Source organism: Pelophylax lessonae (genome assembly GCF_965119305.1).
Source record: "Pelophylax lessonae genome assembly, chromosome: 5".
NCBI classification, from domain to species: domain Eukaryota; kingdom Metazoa; phylum Chordata; class Amphibia; order Anura; family Ranidae; genus Pelophylax; species Pelophylax lessonae.
In genome coordinates, this window is record NC_138772.1 from 343,815,407 (window position 1) to 343,828,719 (window position 13,313).

The 13,313-nt window shown below is 45.0% G+C and overlaps 1 protein-coding gene across 2 annotated transcripts in view; it reads right to left on the bottom strand.

The window, feature by feature from the left end:
- DEK (DEK proto-oncogene) overlaps positions 1-13,313 on the bottom strand; it is a 39,964-nt gene that overhangs the window by 12,442 nt on the left and 14,209 nt on the right. Inside the window, exons 3-6 of one of the 2 annotated variants that reach the window (XM_082258839.1) lie at positions 13,080-13,171; positions 12,595-12,704; positions 9,305-9,399; positions 5,329-5,449 (exon numbers count right to left, since the gene is read on the bottom strand). In XM_082258839.1, coding sequence (XP_082114965.1) covers positions 5,329-5,449; positions 9,305-9,399; positions 12,595-12,704; positions 13,080-13,171 — 418 coding nt within the window. Of the gene's footprint in view, positions 1-5,328; positions 5,450-9,304; positions 9,400-12,594; positions 12,705-13,079; positions 13,179-13,313 lie in introns of both variants that reach the window. The other variant, XM_082258840.1, reaches the window with a different exon arrangement.

Here is a 13,313-nt window from a genome sequence, read left to right on the forward strand (position 1 = left end):
TCGAACGATTTCCAGAACCCATCTGTCCCGCACACGGGCCAACCAGGGCTGAAGAAAACCGAGCAAGCGTCCCCCCACCCCAAAACTGGGTGAGGGCGCCCCTTCAGGCCGAACTGTTATGGGCTGCAGGTCCGGATTGGCCGGACTTCTGTTTCCCAGACCAGGGCTTCTTCTGAGAGCCTTGGCCTTTGAACGGTTTGCCCTTGTAGTGCGGCCGAAAGGCACGAAAGGACCCCTGAGGGGGCCGAAAATTAGCATGCTTCTTCCCAGAAGCCCCCTTAGCCTTGGGGAAATGGGGCAAGAGAGTGCTCTTACCCCCGGTGATCCCCTTAATCAACACATCCAGGGACTCCCCAAAAAGGCGAGACCCATCATAAGGCAGACTGGCTAAGGTCTTACGTGAAGATTGGTCCACCGACCAACATTTCAACCAAACCAGGCGGCGAGACAACACCGCCACGCTGTGCACACGTGCAGCCAACGGAATCAGGTCCAGGTCCGCATCACACAGATACATGACACCCTGGTGGATCTGATCCACCATATCCAGGGTCGCCGCCGAGGCCGAATCGGCCACTAGGACGCGCCTAAGCATCTGCGTCCAACTTGCGATCGCCTGGGCCGCCATGAGAGAAGCAAACAGAGCCTTAAGCATAGAACCCGTAACAGTAAGTATGACGGGCAAGAGACTCCAGTCTCCTATCCGTGGCATCACGGAAAACAGGGGAACCCTCTGCAGGAATCGCAGTGGCTTTGTTCAAAACCGCAATTGCATGATCCACTGGCGGAGGCACACACCACCGTTCATCAGCGGCAGGCGAGAAAGGATAACGCAGCTTGAATTTACTTGGTACCGCAAAAGGCTTGCGCAGATCGCGCCATTGATCCTTAACAGCGCGCTGAAAATCAGCATAGCAGGGAAAAACCTGCGGCGTCCTGCGTTTCCTCTGCGTCCCATAAGCCGGCAAGGCAGCGGGGGGACACACTTCGTCCTGCAAACGTAGCGTCTGCTTAATGGAAGCAAGCAACTCATCCATGATTGCAAGCTCTTCAGGCGAGCCAGGGGGAGAATTATCAACCCCCTCAACTTCAGCCTCTACCTCAGACCCCACTAGATCAAGAGAGGAGCGGGACCCCGATAAGGAGGTCCCTGCCAGAACAGCCCCATCACCTTCACCCTCAGAATCAGAGGACAGAGCAACTCTGGGCCGTTTAGTAGATTGAGCAGCCACCAGCATTTGCACCTGGGCAGCAAGGCCAGCCACAATAGTGGCTAAATCCCCCCCTGGGGGGGAAACAGCGGTCCCCTGGCTTTCCACCAATACTGTAGGAAACTTGCCCTCCTGAGAATCCATTGCCCCTGTAATGCCAGACAACCAAGGGTTAACTGCCCCCTTTTAGCAAGCGCGGCAAGCGCAGCCCACCGCACCACACTCAGGCACCATGAGACCCCCACAGGGAATATACAAACTGAATACAGGCAATGGATAGCAAGAACAGAAGGATAAAACCTGAGGAGACCCCGCTGCTGCTGCTGCCTCGATCGGTGTTCCTGGAAAGAGGAAGTGATGCTGCCAGGGCGCTCTACGTAAGCCTATGGAGGCTACAAGAAAATGGCCGCCGTGCATGTAAACCATGCGGCCGGAGCGGGCGCCGGTAAAATGGCGTCGTTTGGCGTCGAAAACGCCGCTCCACAGTGCATAAAAACACACACATTACATCCCAATATAAGGATACATGTTAGATCGCCGCAGCGATCGCTGTATATGCCCAAACATGCCAAGAAAAAACATGCCCCACAGCACACAGCTTCTCACACTGCCCAGCCTGACACACACAGTGTCATACAGCTCCCCCCCCCCCTTGCAGCCCACAGCATGCAGCCGAGAGATAGGGAGACAAGCAGTGTGATTAAAGGCAGGTTACACAGTCCCAGACTGAGACCCCCCCAGACAGACAGGTCCCCACATAAATACACTTACCTCACATGGCGTGGGGAACCCGCACAGGCGAACAAGCCGCTGCACATGAGGCAGGGAGAGTCGCAATTCAAGACGCACACAATGGAGGTTAAGAAACCGCACAGCGTCCGGTGAGGTAGCCACCTCACCAATCATCCCTGCACCGAACAGGGATGGGTCGTTCACTGTGCCAGGAGCGTTACCTGGCTGAACGCTCGATGGCAGACTGGGAAGCCACTGACCCACGACCTGCGACCAGGGGGATCAGCCCGAGACCCAGTCCGCATGATCCTCTTCGTCCGAAGAACTAACTAATGCTGACAAAAATAACAGCTAAGTAAAGATAGAGAGAAAACTCAAACAAAATATTAAAAAGAAGAAAGAGTCTGGGACAGAAAGTCCCAGCACAGAGAGAGCCAGCCACTCCTGACAAGCTAGACATTAAAACTGAGATATGGTTGCAGGAAGTAGGAGGGTATTGACTGAGGGGACCACCCCTTGAGGGTGGGATATGTTAAAGCTTTATTGTTAACATATTCTGTTGCCTAGCTACTCCTTCGGAGCAAAGTCTAATACCCCATATGTGACGAATATGAAGAGGCGGCGACTGTCGGAGGACGTAAGAGAAAAAAGCTTTAACAATGGCTAGAAGCACAGTGAAGTCTATTAAGAAGTGGAAGGTATTTGGCACAACACACTCTCCCTGGATCAGGAATTTGCTCCAAATTAGATGAAAGAGCCAAAAAGGAAACTGGTAAGAGTTGCCTACAACAACTCTGAAGCAGTTGCAGGAATTTATGAGTGGTCATTGTGTGCATGTGACAATAGAACAAATTCTCCACAAATGTGGCTTGTATGGGAGGGTTGCAGGAAAAAAAGCCACTCGTCAAGACCGACTACAAGCAGTCATGACTGAGCTTTGCCAAAACACACACCTTAAAGATTCCCGGGTGCTCAATAATTCATGTGTCACCATGGTGATATATCCTCCAAATAGTAAAAACGCAAACTCACCAGAACTATATGCCGTCTAAATTATAGGACAGCAAACACTCAAATGGTATTAATATAATCTCTCTCTGGAAGTGGTGTCAATACAGATTTGTGCGCTCCCAAAAACTATGTTATCACACAGGGTATTCAAACTGATCATGAAGGATAAATCACCAAGCATGAGACCAAAAAAAAAAAAAAAAAACACACCACCTTTCTAGTTGTGTTGCAATTTATGGACCTTGCTTACGGATTTGTTCAAGTTTTTTTATTCGGACCACTGACTTTCAGTTCAGGAAGTTAAGGGTTTTAGAATTTGTACCATTGGTTTTTAATAAATACTACAGATTTTTTTTCTCATGCTTGGCGATTTATCCTTCATGACCGGCTTTGCATGCCCTGTGTGAGGACATTTTGAGAGCACAAATCTGTTAATGGTATTAAGGATATCTCTGAAGTAGTGTGAAGATTTGTGCTCCCACGCTTTCAAAATGTCATCACACAGGGCATGCAAGCCAGTCAGGAAGGATAAATCGCCAAGCATGAGAAAAAAAAAAATCTGTAGTATTAAAAACAAATGGTACAAATAAAAAAAAAAAAAAAAAAAAAAAAAAAACACACCACTCCCTGAACTGAAGTCAGTGGTCCGAAAAGAAAAAAAACAAACAAACTGGTACAAAGCCATAAGCAAGGTCCATAAAGTGCAACACAACTAGTGCAGTTAATGGTAATGCACTTAATGTGAAAGCCGCCAAACTAAATTTAGGATGGCGGCCGGACCTCGACGTATGTCTCAGCTCAACGGCTGTTATATGCCATGCACTTCCTCAGGAGCTGAGGAAGCGCGTGGAGCGAAATTAGCTGAGATATGTCTGCATGAGGTTGAAGGGGGGGGGGGGGGGGAAGAGAATCAGATTGTCAGTGTTCAGACCATGCGCGGCACACTGCATCAAATTGGTCTGCATGGCTGGGATGCCAGAAGGAAGCCTCTTCTAGAGATGATCCACAAGAAACCCCGCAGTTTGCTGAAGACAAGCAGACTAAGGACATGGATTACTGGAACCATGCCTGTGGTCTGATGAGATCAAGATAAACCTATTTCGTTCAGATGGTGTCAAGCGTGTGTGGTGGCAACCAGGCGAGGCATGGTGGGAGTGTTATGGTCTGGGGCTGCATGAGTGCTGCCGCCACTGGGGAGCTCCAGTTCATTGAGGGAACCATGAATGCCAACATGTACTGTGACATACTGAAGTAGAACATGATCCCCTCCCTTCGGAGACTGGGACGCAGGGCAGTATTCCAACATGATGACCATTGCCTTGCTAGGGAAGCTGAGGGTAAAGGTGACGGACTGGCCAAGCATGTTCCCAGACCAAAACCCTATTGAGCATCAGTGGAGAATCCTCAAACGGAAGGTGGAGGAGCGCAAGGTCTCTAACCTCCACCAGCTCTGTGATGTTGTCATGGAGGAGTAGAAGACAACTCCAGTGGCAACCTGTGAACTCCATCCCCAAGAGGGTTAAGGCAATGCTGGAAAAGAATGGTGGCCACACAAAATAGTGACACTTTGGGCCCAATTTGGACATTTACACTTAGTGTACTCACTTTTTTTGGCAGCGGTTTCGACAACGGCTGTGTGTTGAGTTAATTTGAGGGGACAGCAAATTTACAGTTATACAAGCTGCACACTCACTACTTTGCTACAATGTAAAGTATCATTTCTTCTGTGTTGTTACATAAAAAGATAGAATAGTTGCAAAAATGTGAGGGGTGTTAGGCCCCGTTCACACTGGGGCGATCCGACTTCCCGGGGCGACCTCACAGGTCGCGGCGCGCTGCTCGCACCGCAACCTCGGAGCGGCCGGCACGGACTTCATAACATTGAAGTCAATGCAGGTCGCCCCAAAGAAGCTCCGGACCCTTTTTCTAAGTCGGAGCGACTTGTGTCGCTCCTATTAGAACGGGTCCACAGCTTCTATATGCCAGGCGACCTACGGCGACCTGTCAGGCGACTAGGTCGCCTGACAGGTCGCCCCAGTGTGAACGGGGGCTTACTCACTTTTGTGAGATACTGTATGTTACTGACCAGATCACCAGGAAAAACAAATGGGGGAAAAAGCTTAAAGAAAAAAATGAATGCAGCCACCAAATCCATGGATTGGGGACCTGCAATTACATTTTTATTTTTGTTTATTACGGCTTTAAAACTGGGGTACTTTAAAGGAAATCCCTGTACCGCATTTTACCCAATGTTGGTTTTAACAAAAAATGATATATATATATATATATATATATATATATATATATATATATATATATTTTTTTTCCCCCTAGACAAAACGCAAAACATTTATATGAAGACATCTATATTTACCTTTCCTGTAGACTTTGGTTCCAAGAGGAAAGTCATAATCCTAGAAATTAACTCAACGTTTGCACCAGACTTTTCCAGATCAAGAACTCCACAAATATTTTTCAAATCGCTCTTTTTAAACCTAAAAGTAGAAAGCACGATTATGAAAATCAGTGAGGTGGTGAGCAAAATACACAGAACAGATGAAAAAGCAGTTATTTGCAGAGTTACACATTTGTAGGTCTAGAGCCCCCCTGAACGCTGTGGGTCTGCCAGGTCAAAGTTCAAAGTGACGCACCAGCAAACAAGTAGTTGAGTCCACCCTTCACGCGGGACAAGTTTCAGTGTATACTACTGAAAGAATTGGACACTACTTCTAAACAGATCACGAAACGATCGTCCCAGAAGATAGGTCTAGGACCAAGTACAGCACACCTTGAGAGAGGAGAATGAATTTGATACAATGGTATCAAGATAGGCATGATGAGATCAAAAACCTTAAGTTAGACACAGACACTGAAAAATCACGCTAGATCTAATCTCTGAATCATAAATCTGAATCTATAAAAGGTCTTACAATCCAGAGTAATTTCCCTGTGCCAGGAACTTGCACCAGAGATTCCCATAGAGTGGTTGGAGCTGGATTGTAAACACCAGGAACTCACCAGATGGCAGCCCGAAGGTCCCCCAAGGGACATTGTGGTGAAGCTCCACTACTTTAGCACTAAGGGCCCCCTCACACTTGCATTAAATTTTAAAGCAGCCTAAAAGAGCAATAACGCACCTATAGCATTATTGAGCATTTAGGATGGGTTGTAAAGGCATTCATGTTGCGTCAGGCAATGCTTCTCAAACGCCCCACGTGTTTTTTTTTGAAAGGCTAAAAATGGGAAAAAAAATAAAAAAAATAAAAAATAAAATCACTTGACATTTCCAACTACACCGTAAGCACACTAAACTGCATACAGTGCCTTGGAAAAGTATTCACCCCCTTGGCATTTTTCATGTTTTTCCAACCTGGAATTAACATGGATTGTTTGAGGATTTGCATCATTTAATTTACAGAATATGCCCACAACCTTGATTTTTTTTTTTTTTTTATTGTGAAGCAAATAGGACAAAACAGAAAAAGTCAATGTGCATAACTATTCACCCCCCTAAAGTCAACACTTTGTAGAGCCACCTTTTGCAGCAATCACAGCTCCAAGTCGCTTTGGATATGTCTCTGAGCTTGCCACATCTTACCACTGGGATTTTTGCCCATTCCTCTTTGCAAAACTGCTCCAGCTCCTTGAAGTTAGATGGTTTGTGCTTGTGAATAGCAATCTAAGTCTGACCACAGATTTTCTATTCCATTGAGGTCTGGGCTTTGACTAGACCATTCCAACACATTTACGTTTCCCCTTAAACCACTCAAGTGTTGCTTTAGCAGTGTGTTTGGGGTCATTGCCCTGCTGGAACGTGAACCTCCGTCCTAGCCTCAAATCACGCACAGAGTGGTACAGCTTTTGCTCAAGAATATCCCTGTATTTATTTGGCACCATCCATCTTTCCCTCAACTCTGACCAGTTTCCCAGTCCTGGCTGCTGAAAAACATCCCCACAGCATGATGCCGCCACCACCACCACATTTCACTGTGGGGATGGTGTTCTTTGGGTGATGGGATGTGTTGGGTTTGCGACAGACATAGCATTTTATTATTTGATGAACTAGCATTTTATTATTTGATGGCCGAAGTTCAAATTTAGTCTCATCAAACCAGGGCACCTTCCTCCATACATTTTGGGAGTCTCCCAGATGGCTTTTCACAAACTCAAATGTGCCATTTTGTTTTTTGCTGAAAGTAATGGCTTTCTTCTGGCCACTCTGCCATAAAGCCCAACTCTATGGAGCGTACGGCTTATTGTTCTATGTACAGATAACTCCAGTCTCTGCTGTGGAACTCTGCAGCTCCTCCAGTGTTACCTCTGATTAATGCCCTCCTTGCCAGGTCCGTGAGTTTTTGTGGGCGGCTGTCTCTTGGCAGGTTTGCTGTTGTGCCATGTTCTTTCCATTTGGTTATGATAGATTTGATGGTGCTCCTGGGGATCAAAGATTTTTTTTTTTTTTTTTTTTAATATAACCTAACCCTGACCTGAACTTCTTAAAAACATTGTCCCTTGTTTGGAGAGTTCCTTGGTCTCCATGGCAGTGTTTGGTTAGTGGTGCCTCTTGCTTATGTGTTGCAGCCTCTGGGGCCTTTCATAAAAAGGTGTGTAAATGTAATGACAGATCATGCCACACTTCTGCACACAGGTGGACATCATTTCACTAATTATGTGACTTCTGAAGGTAACTTGGTTGCACAAGAGCTTTTTATCGGCTTCATAACAAAGGGGTGAATACATACGCACATGCCAATTTTCTGTTTTCTATTTCTAAAAAAAAAAATAGTTTTATGTATATATATTTTATCATTTCACTAACTTAACCTGAATTTTATGTGATGAATCAGAACACAATAGTCTAACAAAACATTGAACTTAAGACTGTAATGTAACGAAATAGGTAAAAAGTCAAGAGGGGGTCTGAATACTTTTGCAAGGCACAGTAAGTCCGCAAAACGCGACCCAACTGCCATTTTTCAACACCTGTGTGGAAGAGCCCTACGTAGCGCCTATTGAAAAGGCAGTGTGGAACAGGACTCCCTTAATTTCCAGGGGAATCCATACCAACTGCTCTGACCCAACCGCATCAATAATTCAAAAATGCAGTAAAATGAAAACCTTCATGCGGGTCTCTCCACCGGCATCATATTGAACACCGTCACAACCACTGAGGAGGCCAGAATAGATTTTCAGCCTGGGCCATGGGATGGGCAATCAGGCAGTGAAACCACCTGCAGCCAAGGAAAATCAACCAAAGTTGCAACGTTCCTCCTTGCCCAAGGAACATCCTCCCCACAGCGGATTCCAAATCCTTGAGGGAGATCGCAACAGCCAAGCGTTTCAGTAATAGATAACTGATGATGGTCTTCAAAATTCTAGTAGTGGACAAGTTGTCTTGATGTTTGATGGCAAGACCCATCAACCCTTTATTTTCTTATTGTGGAGACACAGCTGTATTTGACTATTTGATAGGAACCTTCAATTAAGATTTTGACATTGGTTACCCGAGTCATCTTTCCAAGATATTTTGAACATACACCGCCATTTTCCATCCTGGCCAAGCTAAAATTAAAGCGGTTATACCCATTTTACAGGGGCGGCCAGTAAGAAAAGGCACCAGAGTCTGTAGGTGATGTACGATACCAAGTAGACTGGCAAAATTTGTCCAGAAGGCCTTGGATTGCCGTTTGTGGAGGGGCAGGTGCTTTAACCACTTAAGGACCACCCTATAGCAGATATACTGCTACAGGGTGGCCCTCCTGCACATAATCACATATGGTATATATGCGATTCTGCACTCACTGAGGGAGGGAATAAAATCCATGACTTCACTTCGTAAAAGCACCCAACAGTACACAAAAACACTGGCTAGGTACATAGTGAACACTTTGATCGCCTTGGATGTTTAACCCCTTACCAGCCAGTGTCCTTAGTACAGTCACAGAGCATACTTTTAGCACTAGTCACTATTGTCACTGGTTCCCACAATGTGTCAGTAAGTGTCCTATTGTCCACTCCAGTATTGCAGTCCCACTATAAGTCGCTGATTGCCGCCATTACTAGTATAAAAATTCCAATAAATATACACCATAGTTTGTAGACGTTATATTTATTGGTTGCCAGTTTCCTGGTATCAAGATCATTTAGGACCCCTTTTGAAAGAAATGTTTATTATTTCTATTGTAACTGGGGCTAAACATTCTTATGTGGGGCAGCTTCATGCAGTTATTCCTGTTCTATTTTCTGCCCCATGAAAAGATGTACTGTTTATTCTTATGTGGATGAAATCTTCCAAAGCTTTTGTACTTTTTTTTAATAAAATGTATTAAAAACAGAAAAGCAGTACTTACTTTTTAAGCATATCTTCCTTTTTTTTGTACTGTTCACTTCCAGCATCAAATGCAAATCCATTAAACTGACCAATATTCTTTTTCACCAGATTAACCTAGAATAGTAAAGGCAATGATTTAAATGTCATATGGCAGATTATTTATCTGAACTACCGTCACATTTTGCCTACACTGTGGTGCATATTTCAACATGGGCTACAATTCCTCAGAACATAACAAGCAGTATTTTTGTGCAACTACCTTCAGAACTCAATGAACAATCATGTGGCCCCCCCAGCCTTACCAAGCAAAAATATCAAAGCATTTTCACTAAAAATACACAAAAATCATTAATGGACAAACAATTCAGTCTACAAGCCAAACTTCGCCCCAAACAAAAATGCAAATATTCCTCTTCCACCCAGCACAAATCTTTACCCCCCCCCCCCCCCCGCACTAAAACAAGCACAGGACCCTTTTTTTGGTCCGCAGCAGAATCGGATTGCATGGTGGTTCACACTAGTGCAATCCGATTCTGTGCGAACTTTCAGATTGCACTGCGATATGCGATCTGATCTGGGGGTGTCGTTAACTGACACCCCCAGCCTTTCGCATATGGCAGTGCGATCTGAAAGTCCCCCCCCCCCTAGTTTAAATCCCACCCCGATTTCTCTTCCTAGCACAGTCCCCTCCAAATTACTGAGGGCCCAACTGAAATCTGGTTGGGTGCAGCCCAAATCAGAACCCCTTAGATCTGGCCATGTCTGTCTCCTTCCAGCAGCTGAAAGCCAGTGGGAGGGAAAGGGGGAGAAACCAGCTGTCAGCTGCTGCAGAGAGCTGCACAGGGCATCATTATTCAATTGTCCTTCACACCGATCCCCATGTGCCCAGGCCCCCTACAAGAGGACTGGTGGTAACCCCCAGCCATCAGCAGCTTTGTGAATAAGGTAGACATAGCTTTTAACTGACTAGCGAGTTCCAGTTAAGGTATATGTGAACACTTACCTCCTAAAACAACCCATTCAGTTTAAAATAGAAAATAAAAGGCAAAAATATGTATACACTGTATATTATATCCCATTAAAAATACTCCCCCCACCCCTTCTTATAAGTGATAATATAATCTGTTCTCATCTGCATAAGGGGCTAAGAGAGCCGGGGGGGTAGAAAAGCCGCAATACGCTAAACTTATCCGTAAAAAGCTGTGTCGAGGGGGGGGGGGGGATGTCAGCAGAAGTCTGATCACTGGAGGACAGGCTGTTCTCCCAGCACAGCCCCACTGACTGCTGGACTAGAGATGGATGTGCTCTCATGCCTAGTATAGTCAGTTTGAAATGGGGGGGGGGGGGGGGGGGTGGAAGAAAAAGCAGGAGGCACTGGGCAGGATCACCAGGTATTTCACACAAAAGGAAGCAATGCAAAGGAAGAGGATACTTTTTAACACAAGTACGTAGTACAACAGGCAGATCAGGAATATAAAATGTTAGAGTAACATTCATACAAGTTGAGTCACTGGTTAAATCAGAGTTGAATGTGTACATTTCAAGTACAGTCTCAAGTGAGGCCCAGGTCCCTTTGGGGGAACTTCTAGTGCACATTAGAGCTGCACAATTCTGGATAAAATGAGATTTTTTTTTTGCTTAGAAGCTCACGATTCTCTGCGTAACATCTTTCACATTGTACAAAAATTTTGCTAACTTTACTGTTTTTTTTTTTTTTTTTAAATTCATTGAAGTTTATTTTTTCCCCAAAAAAATTGAGCTTGAAAGACCGCTGCGCAAATAGTGACAAAAAGTGATTGCCTGGTCATTCAGGACGCGTGACTTGCGCATGCGGCTGTGAAGCCGCAAGCTGTCACAGCCGGGTGCCCACTCTAGGGATGCCAGCTCCAAGGAGAGGAGATGGAAAGAGGGCTTTGGGCGGCCGCATCGCTGGAACGTCGGACAGGCGTGTGTGTTTCTTAAAAGTCAGCAGCTACAATTTTTGTAGCTGCTGACTTAATATAACACAGAAACGGCTGGAACTCCGCTTTAAGATCCTGGGGGGGGGGGGGGTTGAATCGAGATAGCAATTTTTTTAAGGATTAATCTTGCAGCTTTAATGCACATATAGGAATACCACTAATACAGAGTAAGTCTTTGCAGCTGTAGGAGCTTGTAAAATACCCAAAGCTGGAAACTGACGATTTATCCTCTAACTGAAAGGCAGAATACACTGACTCAATAAGGTCTGACAAGACCCCTTGTTGTAATTCTGAGGTGACTGCATTCCCTTTAAAAACAGTCTTTTCAGACTTACAGTCGTTCCCTTACAGGGACCTGTGGACCCAAATGGGTTCCCAATTCCTTCAGAGGAGGAGTGTCCCCTCCGTATCTATGTGCAGACATCTTACGCCCAGGTAGAGACAATGTAGCTATTCTCAAAGTGCAAGACAAGAACCTAGTGACCCCCAAACCCAGGCATCTGGTACTGATGAGAGCCAGACAACTAAAGACGGGCAGTGGGAATGAATAGGTTGAAGTCAGCAGCAGGATAGTGTTTCTTCTACGTGGAATGGCAGGAAATAAAAACACTCCACCCAGCAGATGCTCTATGCGCAGTCAACCCTTACTGCTGTGAAACCTGAAGTGGCAGGACATTTGTAAAGCACCCAGCAGTGCAAATAGTGAGTTAGCCCCTAGTGCTATGGCCTGACTGACCTTATTCTCTGTAGAGACAAGGTCACACTTGGCAAGTTGCCATGGGTCTGGACCTGGAAAGCACCCTGTGGCTAATATTTAACAGTACACACAGTTCTGGAAAATGCCACAATACATGGGCCAGTACCCCGAAGGTCACATTCTGGACTAGCCCTGCATGTGCAGCAAGGTGCAGATATGGCAGTCCAAAGCTAAGCAAAGGAAAACGCTGATCCCATTGCTGCAGAAATGTACCTTTCTCTCCCCCCCCCCCCCCGGTAAAAAAAAAAAAATAAAAACACCCGTTTGCATGGCATACTTCCTAATGGTGCACCGAAATGAAAATTCTGGTGCCAAAACCAAAAATTCAGAATGCCTTTTGTCAAAACTGACTTTAAAATCATGCTTGTTGCATTTGTGTGCATAAAAAAAAACAAAAAAAAAAAAACCACGCATCAAAAATGCACTCGTGTTAAGTTGGAGTCACATGGCCTATTAAAAAAAAAAAAAAACGCAATAAAATCTCAGCAAGGTCGTGGTTTATGGCACCATTACTGCCACCTTTTTTTCTATTGGCAAGATGCCAATAGCGCCATTTATGGGCGATAATTTCGATGCATCCCTTATACTTACTGTGCCTGGGCGATTAAAAAGCAGACGATGCAAAAGTCGTAACTCGTCACATTTCTTCTTCTTTAAGAAGTAGTAGATGCGTTCTATATCATGCAGCTTTTCACCCTTTCCTGGAAGAGAATGTAGGTATAGTACATTAGTGTAGAAGCTCAAATGAAGAAATAACTTGCTGGCTTTAGTCGAACTAAAATAAGGAATCGCTGTATTGTAGACCACATTAGGTATGTGATGTTTTAAAGACACAAAAAGGAGACCCCCCTCCCCCAATACCTCTTTTTGTAAACACATCCCAGTTCAGCTGTAAAACAAAAGGCCAGGATGCAAACCTTTTGCAGAACTGCAGAAAGTATGTTTGGCATCATGCAGCAGATTTTTTTTCTTTAGACAGCAAACAACTGTTGCAATGCTACGTGTTTAACATGTGGCAAGGATAATGTTAGAGGCAGAGTCTTGGTTTTATTCCAGTGTAAGTTACTTTACAGTACCTTCAGTTATGACTGGCTCCTTCCTCACAACGGTCATTTCCAAGCTCAATCGCTCCACCTTTTTCTTTTCTCTTTTACCCTCAACAATCAGACTCTTTTCTGGACAAAAAAAAACAAAACAAACCAAACCTTTTACTAGGATATACAAAGCCTTCTACATTTTTTTTAGTGCAGTAATAATCATTAGATACCTTTTTTACTGTAAAATATATCCAAGAATGTCCAAAACATTTT